At 32.6% G+C, this 19,601-nt stretch overlaps 1 protein-coding gene across 1 annotated transcript; it reads right to left on the bottom strand.

Annotated features, from left to right (window-relative positions):
• Nucleotides 1-9,269, bottom strand: LOC139511037 (uncharacterized). Its single transcript, XM_071297605.1, has 5 exons — nucleotides 9,122-9,269; nucleotides 4,549-4,689; nucleotides 2,412-2,579; nucleotides 927-1,073; nucleotides 1-239 (listed from the first exon to the last, which is right to left on the bottom strand). Exons 1-5 carry the CDS (start codon nucleotides 9,183-9,185, stop codon nucleotides 1-3), a joined length of 759 nt encoding a protein of 252 aa, XP_071153706.1. The 5' UTR covers nucleotides 9,186-9,269.
• Between the last annotated feature and the right edge of the window lie 10,332 nt (nucleotides 9,270-19,601).

Here is a 19,601-nt window from a genome sequence, read left to right as displayed (position 1 = left end):
TTATTTTTCAATCAAGTATATCAATACATAAACGAAAACAGTGCAGAAGATTAGATGTAAAGAATGATTCGACTTGTTAACTGAATTTGACTGACTAGCAGGCAAAATATTTGATTTACTATTGCAATAATCTTTTTGGCACGTCTGGGTACAATCAATGTGTTTTAAGTCTGTATTACAACCTCCTTCTATATACTTGTTCATACATCTTCTGAATATCGAAGTAATGGCTTTGGTATCTGAAGAATAAACAAATTGTTAGGTATGTTTAAGATTTTACTGTATGAGATGTAAAAAATAATAGGAAGATCACAAAGGGACATTTTAAAACACATGATTAAAAGATAAACTGGCAACGACATTACCAAAGAAGGAAAGACCACGAATAGACAAACACATTCACAAAAGACTAAAAGAAAATAAAACACTGACCAACATGAACATCAACATCAGAGTGGTGATCTTAAGTGCGTCGGAATGATAACAAGTGGCACCCGTCGTACTGGTCATACAGTTAGTATAAATTCGGTGATATCACAAACAATGAAAAGAGTATCCACAATTGGGACAGATTCCTGGTGGTCGTATACATATATAATATTCTGTAATTGACGATAAACAAAGTATACAAAATCGTATTTGGGACATATTCAAATTTTGTCCATGTCATTGTTTAAGTTGAAATAAAAAATATCTAAAATCTTTAATGTTTTACTTTTAATCAATATGCAATTTATCATGTTAACATCAAATACATGTGTTTTTCCTCATTTCACGACCCCTAAAAGTATTAAAAGATTCCGTTTATTACCACGTTATTTTACAGAATATTTCTATGAGAAAAAAAAATCCCACTTCAATGTATAAGGTTAATAAGTCGATCCTCAACGTGCAGTAACTTATCATTTTTATGATATTATACTCACTTTTATCATACACTATGTTACTGTAGCAGAATCCAGCTGAACAATTCGTGGTCTTAACAAAATTTTTATTATTAGGTTTGATACAGCTTTCCATGGGGGATCCTTTAGAATGACCACACTCGTAACAGTAGTTCCAGGTAGCAGAAGCTGGATAATATTAGAATAATTATAGGTTTTTATTCTGAAAATTTTACGTACAAATAATGTATATTCATATTCAAACTTCCGAACATTGACTAGATATGTCTTCATTTGCGCTTGCAAAATAGTAGCATTGTAACTCATTTCTCCTAAAAAAATATATATATATAAAGCATTCCGGCGCAACTCGGTAAATTCGGGGAAAAAACACCTCAATGGAAAACTTTCAATGAAAAATATAACAAAATAAGGTACAAAACAATTATTAGAAATAGGAAAATATGTCATGTAAATTGCTAAAACAAAAAAAAAAGATATAATAAAAGCATTTTCAAAGTTTCCAGCATAATTACTTTGCAAATGTTGACTTCTCAAAACAGTGATCAATATGCTTTTAAGGTTTTTTTTTATCGTCACTATTAAAATATAGTTTTTTCTTCTCATTTGAGGCATATATATGATAGACAGCTTTCATATTGCATGCATGACATAATTTGGCTCTGACGTCCGTAAACTGTTCACTTTTTGAACTTTTTAAAGGATTAATATGTCGCAGGAAAAATGGGACACCAATATAACATCGACTTGGGATGAGGAATAAGTCACCATAAACCCATAAAAAGTAAAAACACAAAAATACTGAACTCCGAGGAAAATTCAAAAAGGAAAATCAAAAATCAAAAGGCAAAATCAAAAGTCCAAACACATCAAACGAATGGATAACAACTGTCATATTCCTGTCATAAACTAGTCGTGGTAATGCTTGTGGGCCATTTCTGCATTTAATGAGTCGTCCAATTTATAAATACTTTATTATATAATCTGCGGTGACTTTAGCCTTCCGCCTTCCTGATTGTAAAAATGACCAGTGACTAACTTGAATAGAGAAATTGTATTAATATATATATGGTTAATATTGCCGCGCTTTACTATTGTCGTCAATCGTCAAGAAACATGAATATGAAATATGAATATGTTATGAATGGAATTATATGATAAAAAGATCATAATATGTGATTTTTTTCATATAATTAGGATCTACCTTATAGTTGCCTTTTTTTACGTCTTATGGTATCTCGTGCATAAATTTCTCATTGGCAATAATGCCACACCTTATCATAAAAGAATGTAGCTAAACTGGACTAACAGTAACCTATAGTTGATAACTTCTATGTCATTTGGTCTTTGGTAGTGAGTTGTCTCATTGGCAATTATATCACATCTTGTTGTTTTATAAACAGTCGGTTCACTGTTCTTTGAGGATTATTTTTCGGTAAAAAAATTCTCTGAACACATTTAGATAATTATTTGCAAGGTATCCCATAGTTGGAAAGTTTAAAGTACCTGATTTATTCTGCTTGTCACCTGTATTTGACAAAAGATTTGTTTTATTATTACAATAATCTTCTTGACACGTCTGAGAACAAACAATGTGTTTTGAATCTGTACTACAACTTCCTTCTACATTCTTGATCTGACATCTTCTTTGCATCGAAGTTATGGTTTTATTTTCTGAAAATAAAATGTGTTCATGTTATTAAATAACCCTTCTATCAAAAACACATACGTTTCACACAATTTTTTTACAAATTAATTTTAGGTGTATTGAATATTTTACTAAATAAGATCCAAAAAGAAAGTGGCAGATACGAAGGGGATATTACAAACTTATGATTCAGGATAAACTGACAACTGCATTGTCAAAAAAAAACTTGAAAGACTACGGAAAGACAAACAAGTTAACAAAAACAAATAAATCAAAATACTTCAAACAACTCGAAGTTCGAACACTGTCATCTTCGGGATAATCTCATGTGATTTTGGAACTGTAGGCAGATCCTTTTCCTTCTGTCGTGTTGATATAGTAAGTACAAATTCGGGGATTCGTCTCGTTTAGTTATTTCACAATCGCAGAAAAGAAGACGAGATTGTGATATAGACAATTGACACAGATTCCTGTGCAAATTATATAACTATCAATTAGACCAGGAATTATATAACTATTAATACAAAAAATACAAATTTATCGATTTATCCTATTATTTATCTTTTGTTTTTAGACTATAAGATTTTTATTGTTGTATGTTAAAATGTATATATATTCAATGTTTTATTCTTTATATTTTTTTCATTTATCAAGATAATCATATTATTGTCTGTCTAATTTTGGTGTGAGTGTGTATTAAGTTGCAAATCGTTAATGGGCGCATCTCTTGAATGTTTCTGCAGATGAGATATTGGTTTTACCAGAGAATAATATATTCTGTTTTTATTGTTATAAAAAATAAAGAAAATGTCTTTATTGCATTGGAGTTGACTGTACGAGTCTTCATTAGGAGATGCTGCCATACATTGACATTGGTGTAATAAATTATACGAAGAAATGCCAATATTTGGATTTTACTATTTCTTTTTTATTTATCACAGGTCTCCACTTTAGATGCATGTCTCGAGAGATCACCATGAAGAATAATTGAAATAATTGATAGAAATGAATTGGCAACCTTCGCATCCGTCAGCTACGAGTTTGTTGATTGTTAGTTTGTTAATTGTAACGAAAACTATTTCATAAATCGTGGTATCAATAGGGCATACGATATCATCTCAATAATAAACTAGGGAAAGTTCACTTTTCAATATTTTTTTTGCGTAATCTAAAAAAAATTAAAACCCAACTTGTTTTAATATTCTAGATTTCGACTCTCCTAAAATTTTGAAGTTGCTTATTCAATGTATTATTGATATAAGATTAAGTTGTTTTGCAGAAGTATAACCTGACAGGTATAACAGTTAAGTCATAAAAGCGAATTATCTTGCGTTCTTTTTTTATGGTGGAAAAGAGGATAGCATTTGCGAGGTTCTCAAATGAAAAACATATTTAAACGAAATATTTCCACTATTTCAATATCATCAAATGAATAAGAGTAAACGAAACCTAATTTGTATTTCTTTTATCATGGTGTCCTGATTGAGGTGGCACGGTAGTATTTCCTGGCCCATAAGGGATAATGATAGCCTTTTTAGAATTTTCACCACTTTCTAACACTGCAAAACATTCTACATTCATAGTTAACTGAAGTACTTTCATTTTACTATTCAGAAATGAATTTGAACATGTATCATGACCGTTTACTTTTTTTGCTATTTTTAAAAACCTAAGGCCACTAGTACTTTTAGGTCTTTTATGGTGCAGTGAATACAAAATTTAAAAAAATTCTCAAAAATTAATTTTCATCTGTATGTAAAATTATTTTGATATTTTTCTATACCGGATTCAACTCTCAGTTTGGGAAAGTATGTTCAGTTGATACTGTATTTTTTGTCCAATCACACTGTTTAGATACATTGACCTAAGTAGGGTACACAAAAGAGCAACCTAAATTCTGGAATGCAAATACTACCGTGCCACCTTGAACACTGTGCTATCATCAAACATTACTGCAATGGGTATGTTTTCATAACTTTATATGTACTCACTTACTTTTATCATATACTATGTTACTATAGCAGTATCCAGTTGAACAATTCACAGCCGAATTCCTACCAGAAGCATTGATACAGCTTTCCATGGGCCATTTTGTAGAATGACTGCACTGATAACAGTAATGCCAGGTAGCAGAAGCTAAATAATATAAGTATAAGAATCATTATAAGTTGTAACATCATGATGAAACATTTACGTACAAAATAATAATAGACACTACAAAGTAAAAAAAAAAATGTATGTAACATTGGAGCGATCATTGCTATATGGCTGGTGATTATTCAGTTGTTGGTGGTTATCGTCACTTTTAATGCTATGGACTCTATCTGGGTGGTACTTTGTTATTAGTGGAAGAAGCCAGAGAAAACCACCGACCATATGCATATGTAAGATATGCAGGTGCTGCTCGAATGTTGCTATATAGAAATGGAAAGGTCACAACTGGGAAGCTGAATTATCCTTTTTATCGTGAAGTTTTGTTTTCCATCGACCCATATTGTGAACCTCTAGATTTAAGTCAAAATATAACTGTTTCTATGATATCATCTATTAATAGTTAGAGGGTAAAGATGCATTCAACATTATGATTAACATTTAAATTATTTTGTGACAGGGCATCAGCTATTTAGCAGAACTGTTAAAGGATAATGCTAGTTTCTTTCAATCATGCTAGATATGAAGTCTGTTACATATTATTAAAGGAACAAGTTGACAAGAAACGGAGCAAAGCTGTTTCCTACAGAAATGCTGATTGTTAGTTGGAAAGCACGTTTTCCAAATTTAACAAACTTGTAGTCTTATAAATTTATTAGCATCTTAATCATATTAGTTTCAGAGAACTTTTTATTATAATCAGAATGCTTTTTTGTTTTACTTTCCTTAAACAATTATAGTGTTACAAGAAAGACAACAACATTCATCAACTAGTATGACGTGCCGTTGTCTGTGCATTTGTACTTACTGTCTCAGGTTGAGGATTTGTGGTTTAATGCCCCAGCCGACATAAATCAAATTGATACTAACATCAACTACAAGCCCTTTACAGACTGTAAAAAATTACTGATGGGACCATTACACAACACAGGGACTGTGGACTGCACATCATCTAAGGTGATGACAAAGCAAGCGCTAGAAACGTTCCAGCGCTCACATCCATACATCTTAAAACTCATTAAAAAAACTGAAACATGAGGAAGCTACATCCTGACTGTCATCAGCCAGTGTGCTGCCGATGGAAAGAGAGTGTCCCAAAACGAAAGTATGTCGTAATCAGCAACAGATTAAAAGAGCTTATAGATAGATACCTCAACCAGGAAGTTACAACAGTATAGTTTGTTAATGCAGCCTCCCTTCACCCTTTTCACGTTTAATATATTAAAATAACTTTTTGATAGACTAATATATAGTGAATTTCTAATGTGTGTGCTCCAATGTTATTTGTTTTAGTGCTGTTCATTTGTATTGTTTGTTTTATTTTGTAAAGCTTCCTTGACTCTACTGTTGAATTTGGTTGAAAACATGTATTTTAATTTACTATATTGGTTTCCATTTCTTTCATATTTATCTAAATTAAAAACACAGAATTCATGTACATATACAAAAATCACCTATAAAAAAATTACTGGTCAATTGAAAGTTGATTAAGCAATTACAGTATTATCATTTGTTTGTACAAGTTTTACGTGTTGCTCACCTTGGTCCATGAAGGACACAGATGGATTCAAGACAAAATTGTGTTTGTAGATCTTACTTTACTGAACATTCTTGCTACTTACAATTTTCTATATCTATAATAAATTTGGCCCTTCTAATACAGAGGAAAACATTATGTGAAAAATTACAAACATTTACCAAATTAGAAATTCGTAAAAATTGACTATAAAGGACAATTACTCCTTCAGGGGTCAAATGACCGTTTTGGTTATGTTGCCTTATTTGTAGATCTTACTTTGCTGAACATTATTGCTGTTTACAGTTTATCTCTATTTACAATAGTATTCAAGATAATAACCAAAAACGGCAAAATTTTCTTAAAATTACTAATTCAGGGGCAAAAACCCAACAACCGGTGGTCCGATTCATCTGAAAATTTGAGGGCAGATAGATGTTGACTTGCTTAACAATTTTCCATGTCAGATTTGCCCTAAATGCTTTCGTTTCGGAGTTATAAGCCAAAATCTACATTTTAACCCCTGTGTTTTATTTTTTATCCCTGGAGGTCATCTTGGTTGGTTGGCCGGGTCATCGCACACGTTTTTTTAAACTAATACCCCAATGATGATTGTGGCCAAGTTTGGTTAAATTTGGCCCGGTAGATTCAGTGGAGAAGATTTTTGTAAAAGTTAACGACGACGACGACGGACGACGACGACGGACGCCAAGTGATAAGAAAAGCTCACTTGGCCCTTTGAGCAAGGTGAGCTAAAAATGATATTACGAGCGGGGCATTTGTTTACTATGGACATGTTTTTGTTTTTAACAGGTAGAATATTTAGAAAATTGAAAAAAAAATCTATTTAAATGATAGATATCTAAATAAAGTTTATGATTATAAATATCTTGCTGTATTTTTTGTTTTTGTTTTTGTATCAAAAAGTAAAATCACAAAAATACTAAACTCCGAGGTAAATTCAAAACGGAAAGTCCCTAATCAAATGATAAAATACATCAAACGAATGGACAACTGTCATATTCCTAATTTTGTACAGGCATTTTCAAATGTAGAAAATGGTGTATTGAACCTGGTTTTATAGCGCTAAACCTCTCACTTGTATGACAGTCGCATTAAATTCCATTATATTAACAAAGATGCGTGAACAAAACAGACATTAGAGGTTAAAAGTAAAAAACATGGGTAAATCAGTCATCTCGTACTGTGTAACAATCTCAAAACAAACAAATATTAAAAAAAGCACAATAAGCATCTTTCAAATTTTAATAATTTTAATAATTTTAAACCACATGCATTGCTTCGTGTGTTTGACGTCATAAAATGAAAACGTCACATTAGAAATATAAAATAATTTTGCCGTTCAGGGTTTTTTTTTAAAATATAATTTCACATTGGGGATGGTGGTTTAATTACAATCAAAAGTATGTTAAAACTAATTTTAGAAGCAGACCGAGATTTAAAATTATCCAGAAGTTCTTTAGGATTTATAAGAATCCACAGATGGTTAATACCCCTACGCGAGTAAAATAATTTTGTCATTTAAAGTTTTTTCAACTTTATAACAGAACAATAACATAATGACATATAATAGAACAATAACACATTGGCACACATTGGCAGTCACGTCATATGAACCAAAGAAACACATAAAGTCGTACATACAAAACACGCCAGCAAAAAGGACAGATAATACAAACACATTGACGGGATGTATAAGTACCGAGCCACGTCAAATGGATATCACAGAAAACAGAACAAACAGTAAAAGTAATATTAATAATAGAATAAAGAAAAATGAAAGAACAATATAACACATTGTTAAGATGATAAACAACGTCAGTACGCAGAATCTATACACCAAGACCAGCATGTGTTATTTGTGAAGTAGATACGGAATATTTATCAACAAAGGATTTCAAAGGATTTCTCCTGGTTTAAATTACAAGTAGGTATCTTAAAGTAAAATTGACTAAAGCTATGCATGGATTATTTAAGAAATGTAAAACAATAAAGTACTTTTCTTCTGAATACAATTTTGTATATATGAATTTCAATCAAGACCCCAACTTTTAAATTTAATAGAATGGGCTAAGAATATTTCCTATATTACTACAAAAAAAGATATACATGACATTATTTTGGGGCAGACTGGTTGGAGGGGAACACAAACATTTTTCCTCATTTCTAAATAAATAGGGATGTTTACTATGCAGTTTATGGTTATGTGTTTCTAAGCAGATTAAAATTGTAAAACATATTTAAGAAGATTGTGGTATGTCAAGTATTTGGCAGAATTAAACTGATTTTTCGTTAATTTATACAATTTTGGTATTCAGAAATTTCAAGCTTCCTAAGGCATTATGCTATAGAATATTCAAAACTCATTTCTGTTATGTAAAAATATATTTCAGGGTTATCACAATATTATATGTACGCCCTTTGTAAATTTATATAAGGAAGTCACGATTGCGTGACGAACCAGAAGATTGCGCAAATTGCCAAGCAACTTAAGGATGTGCTCTCTCTGTGACTCGATTGACATCTTAACATCGGTGACGAATATCCGTTTATTGTAATGAAGCTATTTTTTGATAATTCTAGAAAATATGTTTTCTAAATGTTGTCATGACAATATATAGTAAACATTTATCAATCTGAATACGTATTTCCGTCAAACGATATGATCGAAAACATCCAAGTGAAGGTCGTTATCCCGTGTTCGAAATTCTATATTGTTTATTATATATATTTAATTCATACATGCAATACGTATTTGTAAATGGTTGATATGCATATGTTCTCTTAAAATGTTGTTTTATACGAATAAAGTATTTATTCATTCCGAACTTTTATTTTTCTTAAATGAAACTTGTCATCCTTTTCAATAATAGTACTTACAATAGAAAGCAAATCCAAAAAAAATAAATATACCGAAATTGAATACAACACTATACTTGTCCATTACTATTTCACTAGTTAGTTCACTTTTAAACGCCTATGTCTCACAATCCTTAGTCGTTTAGACACTGACCTGATGTAGGTAAAGTGAAAGGTAGTTTTGTACTGAACGAAAGTCAACAAAAGTAATGTATTTGTTATTCTTTTTTCTTCAAATTTATCTTTTGCTTAACCCCGCAATTTAATCATCATCCAATAGGTAAGTTTAACGTGGGTCGCCCGGGATTAAAAAGGCATGGCAGTCAATTACAAAAGATCCGGACGAGGCAAATACTTCGAATTCCTTCAATTTTCTTATAAAAACTTTAGAAAAAACATTTTTTTTTGTCAGAAATATAAGGTTTTATCCGCAGCTCACCAGAAAAAAAGTTTCACAAAGATAAAGCAGTTAACGTTTGCTCAAATTTTAAATATTTTATCATCACTTTGATCAATAAGATTCATATGGACACTTTTTGTTGTGTGCATTTGATTCCATAATAATTATTTTACAAAAGAAACAGCTGATGAAAAAGAGAGTTGAAAAGGTTAATTCACTAAAAAAATGAACTCCGAGGAAAATTCAAAATTGAAAGTCCCTATTCAAATTTGCAAAATAAAAAGCTCAAAAACATCAAACAAATGGACAACAACTTACATATTTCTGACATGGTACAGACACCTTTTAAAGCTATATTAACTTCTCACTTGATGACAGTCGTTTAAAATTCAATTATATTGACAACGATGAGTGTACAAAACAAACAGAAATAATAGGTAAAATTTCAAAAATAGAGGAACAGCAGTCAACATGGTGTTATTATCTTAATCACTATAATAACAAACAAATATATTAGCAAACATTGTCACAATAACACAATAACGTACCGTATAAGTACAGAACCACGTCATATGTACCAAAGAAACACAAAAAGGCATATAGACAAGGCATATAGACAAAGCATATTAACAAAAGTTAGAGACAAAATACAAAAATTATAATAGACCAAGAACGGGATGTATAAGTTCAGAGCCACGTCCCATGTGAAAATTATTTTCTTTTGCCGACCGTGCAAAGGTTAAAAATTTCCATATGTTGTTGTAAAAATGAAACATGAAAAGCCATATCTAGACAAAGTAATAACCAAACATATAAGACAAAGCTACAAAAATTATCATAGAACAATAACACAATTGAGGGAATTACAGAGTCACGTCAAATAGATACTATCAAATACAGACTAAACATTAAAAGTTATTTTCTTATTCGTGCCCTCAAACGCAAATAAAGTATTTATGAACAAAAACTCAAACACATATCTATGGGAAACAGCTCGCCTAGACGAGTGCAGCAAAGTTTTATTATCAAATAACTGTCCTCAAATCATTTGCCAGCACACTAAGACCGTTGCAGCATACATGTCTTACAAACATATCTACAATGAGAAATAATGAAATAGAATCTTTCATATCACAAAACCATAATTTCATAATGTTCTTTTTAACATCTGCAGAAAAGGCATAATGCATTTACAATATTATAAGCTTATACAAAACATGTACACAGTGGGAGGGGTGGGGGAAACTACACTGCACTTAGACTGAGCTTCGAATGGTCAAGCTATGAAAATGTATTTTCAATGTTAACTTTTACCGCGAATGACCAGTCCGTGCTATCATACAAAGAACTTTTAACTTTGTTAAGGTGACTTATTGTTATGCTAAAATAATTTAAATATTATTGCAAACATAAACACATGTACCCAATATAACAACAAACCATGTGCTATCGATAGTTAATAAATACATTAATATTCATAAAGATACATAGAAGAATACTGTAACACGTTATTTCGATGATTTATAAAGTTAGTACCAAGAATCTATACTTCAAGACCATTGTGTATTATTTGTGAAATTGATACGGAATATTAATCAACAAAGTCGTGATACCTTCTGATGAACTTTTTTAGAAAAAAAGACGAGACGTTCTTTGACATACCCCTGGTTCATCAACTTCCTGCTCAGACATTGGTAACATTTAACTAAGTCTGAGTAGTTGCTGCATACTCTTGAGTACCGAATAAGTTGGAAAATGTATTTCCATATGCAGGTGAAGTATGTATATTGCTACTAAGGTGGGGGAATTGAAAATTTGAAAATTAAAATCGTGTTTGTCATAGATTCTGGTACTGAGATTACCGTGTATGTCAAATTCGAGGTATAAGTTTTAAAATGAGACAAAAGAAGCCGTGTCTGTTGTTTCTTTAATTTTTAGGTCTGTGGGAATATATTAATGGAACCCAATCAGAAACGTTTGCATTGTGAACGGAAAGAACATCAGCAATATATCTGAATGTGAAATTAAATGACCTGGCTTTTTTTTGACAAGTATCTGAATGAACTCCAATTCATATGAAAATAAGAAGAAGTAAGTCAGCAAGGAGAGGCACACAGTTTGTTCCCATAGGAATGCCGACAATTTGTTAAAAAAATCTTCCTCCAAATTCAACAAATATGTTGCTAATAAGAAACTCCAGCATATTGATCACATGTTCCTCTGTGTGGCATGTTTTACCTTTTTGTTCACTATTAACAAAATATACCGTATGCTATCCCAAAAGTAATAAAGTAGCGTATGCTACCATTTTTATGTTGAAAAGCATTGTGGATTATTTCTTTCGGACATTTTTTTTCAATTTTACATGGGGAATGGTGGTATACAGATACCAAAGGGACATTCAAACTCACGAGTCGAAAATAAACTGATGATGCCATTGTTAATAAATAAAAAGACAAACAGTGGTAACCATACCACATCTATTTACTTTTATATAAACAGCATTGATGAGATGGGTTTTGAATCATTGAATCTACATGCCAGTTGAAAAGAGAAACATGACTTAAGTGTTATACGGAAAACGTTGTGTTCACTCCAAATCCAAAATATAAAAGAAAAATCATAAACATCGCAAGAAAGTTTTAAAGATACCTATAATGATCTATGACGTTATAAAGTTGAAATATTCTAAACCAAAATAAATCATCAATAGAGAAGCACTTGATTTGTTAGACCGTTACTAGATGTATTGAAAGTATTGTTTGCCTACCTTTATTGAACATTTCATAGGTTTATGGTAACGAAATAGTTTGCATAGGTGAAAATACAATTGGAACAAGTGTTAATTAAATTTAATAGTAAACAGAAGTGGAAATTGTTTTTACAGACAGTGTCGTTGCCAGATGTCCGACTGAAAAGTTACTACGGGATGCAAGAGTTCTTTGAACGTAAAAGTATTTTTGTATCCCACAGAAATCTGTCTAAGTCTAACACTTTTTTTTATTTTGGCATATCTTTGCAGTCTTTGCGTCGTGTTTGGAAATTTTAAAATTGTACCAGCGTCTCTGGTGTTCGCTTAAACTGGGTTTTTTTTTTTTTGGTAGAAGTTTCAAGATTGTGATAGTTTAATAATTAGAATAGATTAACACGATTCATTTTACATCTTGATCATACTGATAAAGGATATCTGTTATCCGAAAAACCTAACATTTGTTCGTTTTATTGTTATTTTTTGGTGATGTTGTACACTTTTAGACTTGTTATATATTATATTTTGTAGTGTACTGTATCATAATTATATGATCCATCGCCCCGTAAGATTTGTCGTTGTCTATTGTTCGGTCATTTAATATGTCTTTTATACCATAACATACATGATCGTCTATATAACAGATCATAAGGAGATACATTTTCTTGGCAAATGTATGCAATGTCTGAGTGAAGCTTATTGTGTATAAAGTATGGCTTTCTAGTATATATGTGTCTGAATGTTTTAAGTGCCATTCCGCTACTGTTAAACCAGATGCAGAAATTTTGGCACATTTTGTTGGCACATCGTCAACAGTTGTAAAATGAGACAACAGTTTTAAAATGAGACAAAAGAAGCCGTGTCTGTTGTTTCTTTAATTTTTAGGTCTGTGGGAATATATTAATGGAACCCAATCAGAAACGTTTGCATTGTGAATGGAAAGAACATCAGCAATATATCTGAATGTGAAATTAAATGACCTGGCTTTTTTTTGACAAGTATCTGAATGAACTCCAATTCATATGAAAATAAGAAGAAGTAAGTCAGCAAGGAGAGGCACACAGTTTGTTCCCATAGGAATGCCGACAATTTGTTAAAAAAATCTTCCTCCAAATTCAACAAATATGTTGCTAATAAGAAACTCCAGCATATTGATCACATGTTCCTCTGTGTGGCATGTTTTACCTTTTTGTTCACTATTAACAAAATATACCGTATGCTATCCCAAAAGTAATAAAGTAGCGTATGCTACCATTTTTATGTTGAAAAGCATTGTGGATTATTTCTTTCGGACATTTTTTTTCAATTTTACATGGGGAATGGTGGTATACAGATACCAAAGGGACATTCAAACTCACGAGTCGAAAATAAACTGATGATGCCATTGTTAATAAATAAAAAGACAAACAGTGGTAATCATACCACATCTATTTACTTTTATATAAACAGCATTGATGAGATGGGTTTTGAATCATTGAATCTACATGCCAGTTGAAAAGAGAAACATGACGTAAGTGTTATACGGAAAACGTTGTGTTCACTCCAAATCCAAAATATATAAGAAAAATCATAAACATCGCAAGAAAGTTTTAAAGATACCTATAATGATCTATGACGTTATAAAGTTGAAATATTCTAAACCAAAATAAATCATCAATAGAGAAGCACTTGATTTGTTAGACCGTTACTAGATGTATTGAAAGTATTGTTTGCCTACCTTTATTGAACATTTCATAGGTTTATGGTAACGAAATAGTTTGCATAGGTGAAAATACAATTGGAACAAGTGTTAATTAAATTTAATAGTAAACAGAAGTGGAAATTTTTTTTACAGACAGTGTCGTTGCCAGATGTCCGACTGAAAAGTTACTACGGGATGCAAAAGTTCTTTGAACGTAAAAGTATTTTTGTATCCCACAGAAATCTGTCTTAGTCTAACACTTTTTTTTATTTTGGCATTTCTTTGCAGTCTTTGCGTCGTGTTTGGAAATTTTAAAATTGTACCAGCGTCTCTGGTGTTCGCTTAAACTGGGTTTTTTTTTTTGGTAGAAGTTTCAAGATTGTGATAGTTTAATAATTAGAATAGATTAACACGATTCATTTTACATCTTGATCATACTGATAAAGGATATCTGTTATCCGAAAAACCTAACATTTGTTCGTTTTATTGTTATTTTTTGGTGATGTTGTACACTTTTAGACTTGTTATATATTATATTTTGTAGTGTACTGTATCATAATTATATGATCCATCGCCCCGTAAGATTTGTCGTTGTCTATTGTTCGGTCATTTAATATGTCTTTTATACCATAACATACATGATCGTCTATATAACAGATCTTAAGGAGATACATTTTCTTGGCAAATGTATGCAATGTCTGAGTGAAGCTTATTTTGTATAAAGTATGGCTTTCTAGTATATATGTGTCTGAATGTTTTAAGTGCCATTCCGCTACTGTAAAAACAGATGCAGAAATTTTGGCACATTTTGTTGGCACATCGTCAAAATAAAATCTAAATACAAGATGAAGTAAACAGGTCAGGGGAAGTATATAAATAGCGTTCAAGACTGAACCAGCAAATGCATGTTAACAACTTAACAACGCTTAAGATTAAAGATATTAACATTCTGAACCCCAAATAAAACCAATATGATATCAGGTAGTTAAAAGGATTACCATATCCCAATCCACTTACAATACATATATATTAGGTAATTAAAACTGCAAAATCAGTAGTCGATTTAGGTACATGATATTAAAAAAGTACATGAAGATGATAAGAAATAAATGTCACACAAATAAACCGAGACGTTTGAATGACTGTTATCGTGTCAGTCGTAGAAAACATGTAGGGGTAAGACCGCCATTGTTTGTACTCTATTAGTGTTTGTTAGATTAGCATTTTTAAAAAAATTATGCAAAATTTGCTTTATTTCAAGTAAAGAAATATTTGGCATGAGTTAAGGTTAATCCTGTCCAGTGATACAGACACATTTCATAGAAAAAGAAAGGTGCTTTGAAACACCCAAGGTACATGTTTAAGACTAAAATAAATATGTCTGCAATGAAATGCAGGGATAACTTCCCACAACTGTCAAATTCAAAGGACTACTGTATATTTTGTTTTAACTCTTTGCAAGGTACTATGATTTTGTGGTATTACACCTATACTGCTGTTCGTTACAAGATATATTTACCGCTCTTAGTTTAGATTATAATGGCGGTTCTTCAATACTTGTGTTGTCATATCACTATTTAATTTATTTTTTTTTGCATATTGTAAGGGAATAAAATACCAGATTAGAATGGCGGTTCTTCAAGACATGTGGAGCAGGATCTGTTTACCCTTCCGGAGCACCTGAGATCACCCCTAGTTTTTTGGTGGGGTTCGTGTTTTTTATTCTTTAGTTTTCTATGTTGTGTCGTGTGTCCTGTTGTTTGTTTGTCTTTTTCATTTTTAGCCATGGCGTTGTCAGTTTGTTTTAGATTTATGAGTTTGACTGTCCCTTTGGTATCTTTCGTCCCTCTTTTATAACCACTGGGTCGATATCTCTGCTGGTGGACATTTTGTCCCCGAGGACATCATCCGCCCAGTAGCAAAACTACCATTGCATGAATTTACGAAGATCTAACAGGAAACTGGCTCGGACGTCGCCCAGTATAAAAAGGTCCGAAACAGACGTCACCATGGACACGATGTCGTCTGATACGGCAGGTGTCCCCTCATCACCAAACATGACAAATATCACAAACATGACTCATTCAGATCATCGTCCTAGTGACAACAGCAATATTAAACATATACAGCCATGTTCAGTTCTCCTTAAAGACATTTTGGTTTTTGATGACACAGTACAACACTGTCGAAATTTCGAAATGTGAGACCAAAGGCTGCAAAACTTGTGCAATTTTAATTACAGATGCTGAATTCACTAGCAATTTGACCAAGAAGTCATATTTTACCAGAAGTTACGATGATCTGAATTGTAAATCGATAAATGTCGTCTACGGATTGGAATGCAACCTTTGCGGATTGGTATACATCGGTGAAACGAAAGGAAGGCTAAACAAACGTATGTGCGGTCATAGACCAGACATTAACCTCAATGCTAACGACATTCTATACCAGCATTTCAATCAGCCCGATCATTCCATCGTTTCCATGACAGTTCGCATTATCGAAAAGATATACCATAGCACTAACAATCCTAATCTTTCAACAGCTCTCCGTGGACAAAAAGAGGACTACTGGATTAGACAATTGGGAACTGCGACACCTTATGGTTGCAATGACAAAATTGATGGTATAGGTATTCTATCTAGTCCTTCGTGTAACTCGGTGAATGTGATGAATATTTTCAACTCGACTCCTCGACGTAGACGCAGTCATGGTCATCGTCATTATACATCACCTTCTCTGCATGATGTATCTATTATATTATTTATACAAAAGCCGTTAGGTATTCATCACATTCGCACGAAACTTTATTCATTACCCTTTCAAAACTTCATTCTCTGTTCAATTTATGTTTGGAATCCACTGTTACAAACCCTCATTCAAACCAATACAAAATTACAGCTATAATTTCGGATATTGCAAGTCACAGACTTTTCAAGCCAGTCCGCATTGGCAAAGATGAAAAAGAGAAAAGATCGTTCCTTAATCTTTCCTTTGCCAACAAAGGTATCGATGGCGTCAACTTAGGCAATATCCTTCATCATAAATTTGTTCAATCGAAAATACCTCCTTATTTCAAAGACCAGTCTGTACCAATCATTTCTTATACCTATACCAAACCTATTGCAACTAAAATTTTCAATTACAAACACGTTTTGCAGGATCTCGATATTGACGACTTCAAGTCTAAACCTCCTGATTGCACTTGTGCTAGTTCCCAATTCACATATAATCCTGCTGGCCACGTTATTACCGGTGACCTCAACATTGTTAATAACACTTCTCTACGAAATGTGTTATCGAATGGTCCGAAATATCGTGAGCCTAAATCCATCAATTGGAAATACAACTTTAAAATTTCGATGGATTCAGTTGAGGATTATGCCAGGCAATGGGTTAAGCGCGAGAAGGCAGACGTAGACACTCTTTCCGAATGGATTAAGGCAGTGAGGTCGTTGATACAAATCAGAATTAAGAAACTGAATGGGTCTATCAATGCCCATGCTACGTCAATCTTTAAAGACCCAAATATTGCAAAACACCTATCCTACCTCCATGACAAATATGTTGTTGTCCCCGCAGATAAAGCCCCAAACAACATCGTTTTTGTATGTAAAACTCATTACATTAACTGCTTGATAAACGAATTAGGTATTGACAATTCACTTGGAAACTCAACATATACCCTCACGACACTTACCAAAGAGGAAATCCTGGATAATCATAGGTCTGCTCTGTGTTCTTTTGGAATTTCAACCAAAGATGAAGAACTAGATCTGCCATCACTGTATTGGATACCTAAACTACATAAGTGTCCTTACAAAGAACGGTATATTGCTGGGTCTTCCAAGTGCTCCACGAAACCTCTTTCTAAATTATTAACATCTATTTTATCAGCAATCAAAGACGGGTTTCAAAGTTATTGTGAAACTGCCTATTCTAGAGGGGGCGTGAATCAGATGTGGATACTTAAAATTCCAAAGATCTTTTAGAGTACACACAATCTAACTCTCTTTCATCTTGTAACAGTATTAAAACATTTGAATTTTCTACTCTGTACACTAGTATTCCACATTCCAAACTAAAAGACGAATTAAAAGAGTTGGTATTGCTTTGCTTCGTAAAAAAGAATGGCCAACGTAGATACAAGTATCTTGTCTTAGGGAGGGATAAATCCTACTTTGTAAAGGATCACTCTGATTCGATGAAAAAAATTCTCTGAAACTGATATTATCAAGATGCTTGATTTCTTGATTGACAACATATTTGTTACGTTCGGATGACGTGTTTTTCAACAGACTGTCGGCATTCCAATGGGAACAAATTGTGCCCCTCTACTTGACGACTTGTTTCTTTATTATTATGAGGCTGACTTCATGCAGGAACTTCTTAGGAAGAAAGATAAGAAGTTAGCAATATCCTTTAACTCTACTTTTCGTTATATAGATGATGTTCTTTCACTAAATAATTCAAAATTTGGTGACTATGTGGAACGCATCTATCCAATCGAGCTGGAGATAAAGGATACTACAGATACAGTTAAGTCGGCCTCATATCTTGACTTACATCTAGAAATTGACAATGAGGGTCGGTTGAAAACAAAACATTACGACAAAAGAGATGATTTCAGCTTTCCAATTGTGAACTTTCCATTTCTAAGTAGCAACATTCCAGCAGTACCTGCATACGGGGTATATATCTCCCAATTGGTACGATATTCAGTGCTTGCATTTCCTATCATGATTTTCTTGATAGAGGGTTGCTGCTCACAAGGAAGCTATTAAACCAAGAGTTCCAAATGGTGAAGTTGAAATCATCCCTTCGTAAATTTTACGGACGCCATCACGAGTTAATTGACCATTATGGAATAACCGTTTCACAAATGATATCGGATATGTTCCTTACGTCGTAACTACAATCCCCTTCCCTTTCATGAATGTGACCTACCGAATTAAACTATTTACCAGATTTGTTATCACATAAGCAACACGACGGGTGCCGCATTTGGAGCAGGATCTGCTTACCCTTCCGGAGCATCTGAGATCACCCCTAATTTTTTGGTGGGGTTCGCGTTGTTTATTCTTTAGTTTACTATGTTGTGTCGTGTGTGCTGTTGTTAGTTTGTCTTTTTCATTTTTAGCCATGGCGTTGTCAGTTTGTTTTAGATTTATGAGTTTGACTGTCCCTTTGGTATCTTTCGTCCCTCTTTTGTCTTATGACTATTTAATTATTTTCTTCAACGCATAAATATTTATCCTTTCTTTCGGTATGAAAAGGGTAAATATTCTAGATAACTGGAACTGTGGTGTGGTAATTAAAGCTGCTATTTTTTCTCTTTGAAAATATATGTTAACCTTTAGGCAATAAAGTTCATCGACAGGTTGTATGTATGCTATGGGCATTAGCTCTCCCCTTAAAACAGACTGGTTTCTGTAATGTTATGAATCGTCATATTTGATGGCCAAAACCCATCAGTTCCATTCAATAAAACTTTAATTCAATATGCAGCTCAGTACATATGTTTCGTCATGCACAAGGCTATGTTTGTTTTTCTCAGAAATTTCATGACGTCTTTATAATAAATCAATAGAATCTAATCTTATCGAAATTTGAGTATGGTAAAAGTGGATTAATGGGTTGGAGTTCCAGTAACCATCTGTACATTGGGTTT

This window comes from Mytilus edulis, chromosome 2 (genome assembly GCF_963676685.1).
Source record: "Mytilus edulis chromosome 2, xbMytEdul2.2, whole genome shotgun sequence".
NCBI classification, from domain to species: Eukaryota; Metazoa; Mollusca; class Bivalvia; order Mytilida; family Mytilidae; genus Mytilus; species Mytilus edulis.
This window is presented reverse-complemented; position numbering and strand designations above follow the sequence as displayed.

Bases quoted from the DNA above. Each gene is read 5' to 3' on its own strand.
- LOC139511037 (XM_071297605.1), bottom strand. From the start codon at position 9,185: ATGGACAAGTATAGTGTTGTATTCAATTTCGGTATATTTATTTTTTTT. The intron at 4,690-9,121 runs GTAAGTACTATT...TATATTATTTAG, and splicing joins TTTTGGATTTGCTTTCTATT to CTTCTGCTACCTGGCATTAC. The intron at 1,074-2,411 runs GTACTTTAAACT...AATATTATCCAG, and splicing joins TGACAAGCAGAATAAATCAG to CTTCTGCTACCTGGAACTAC.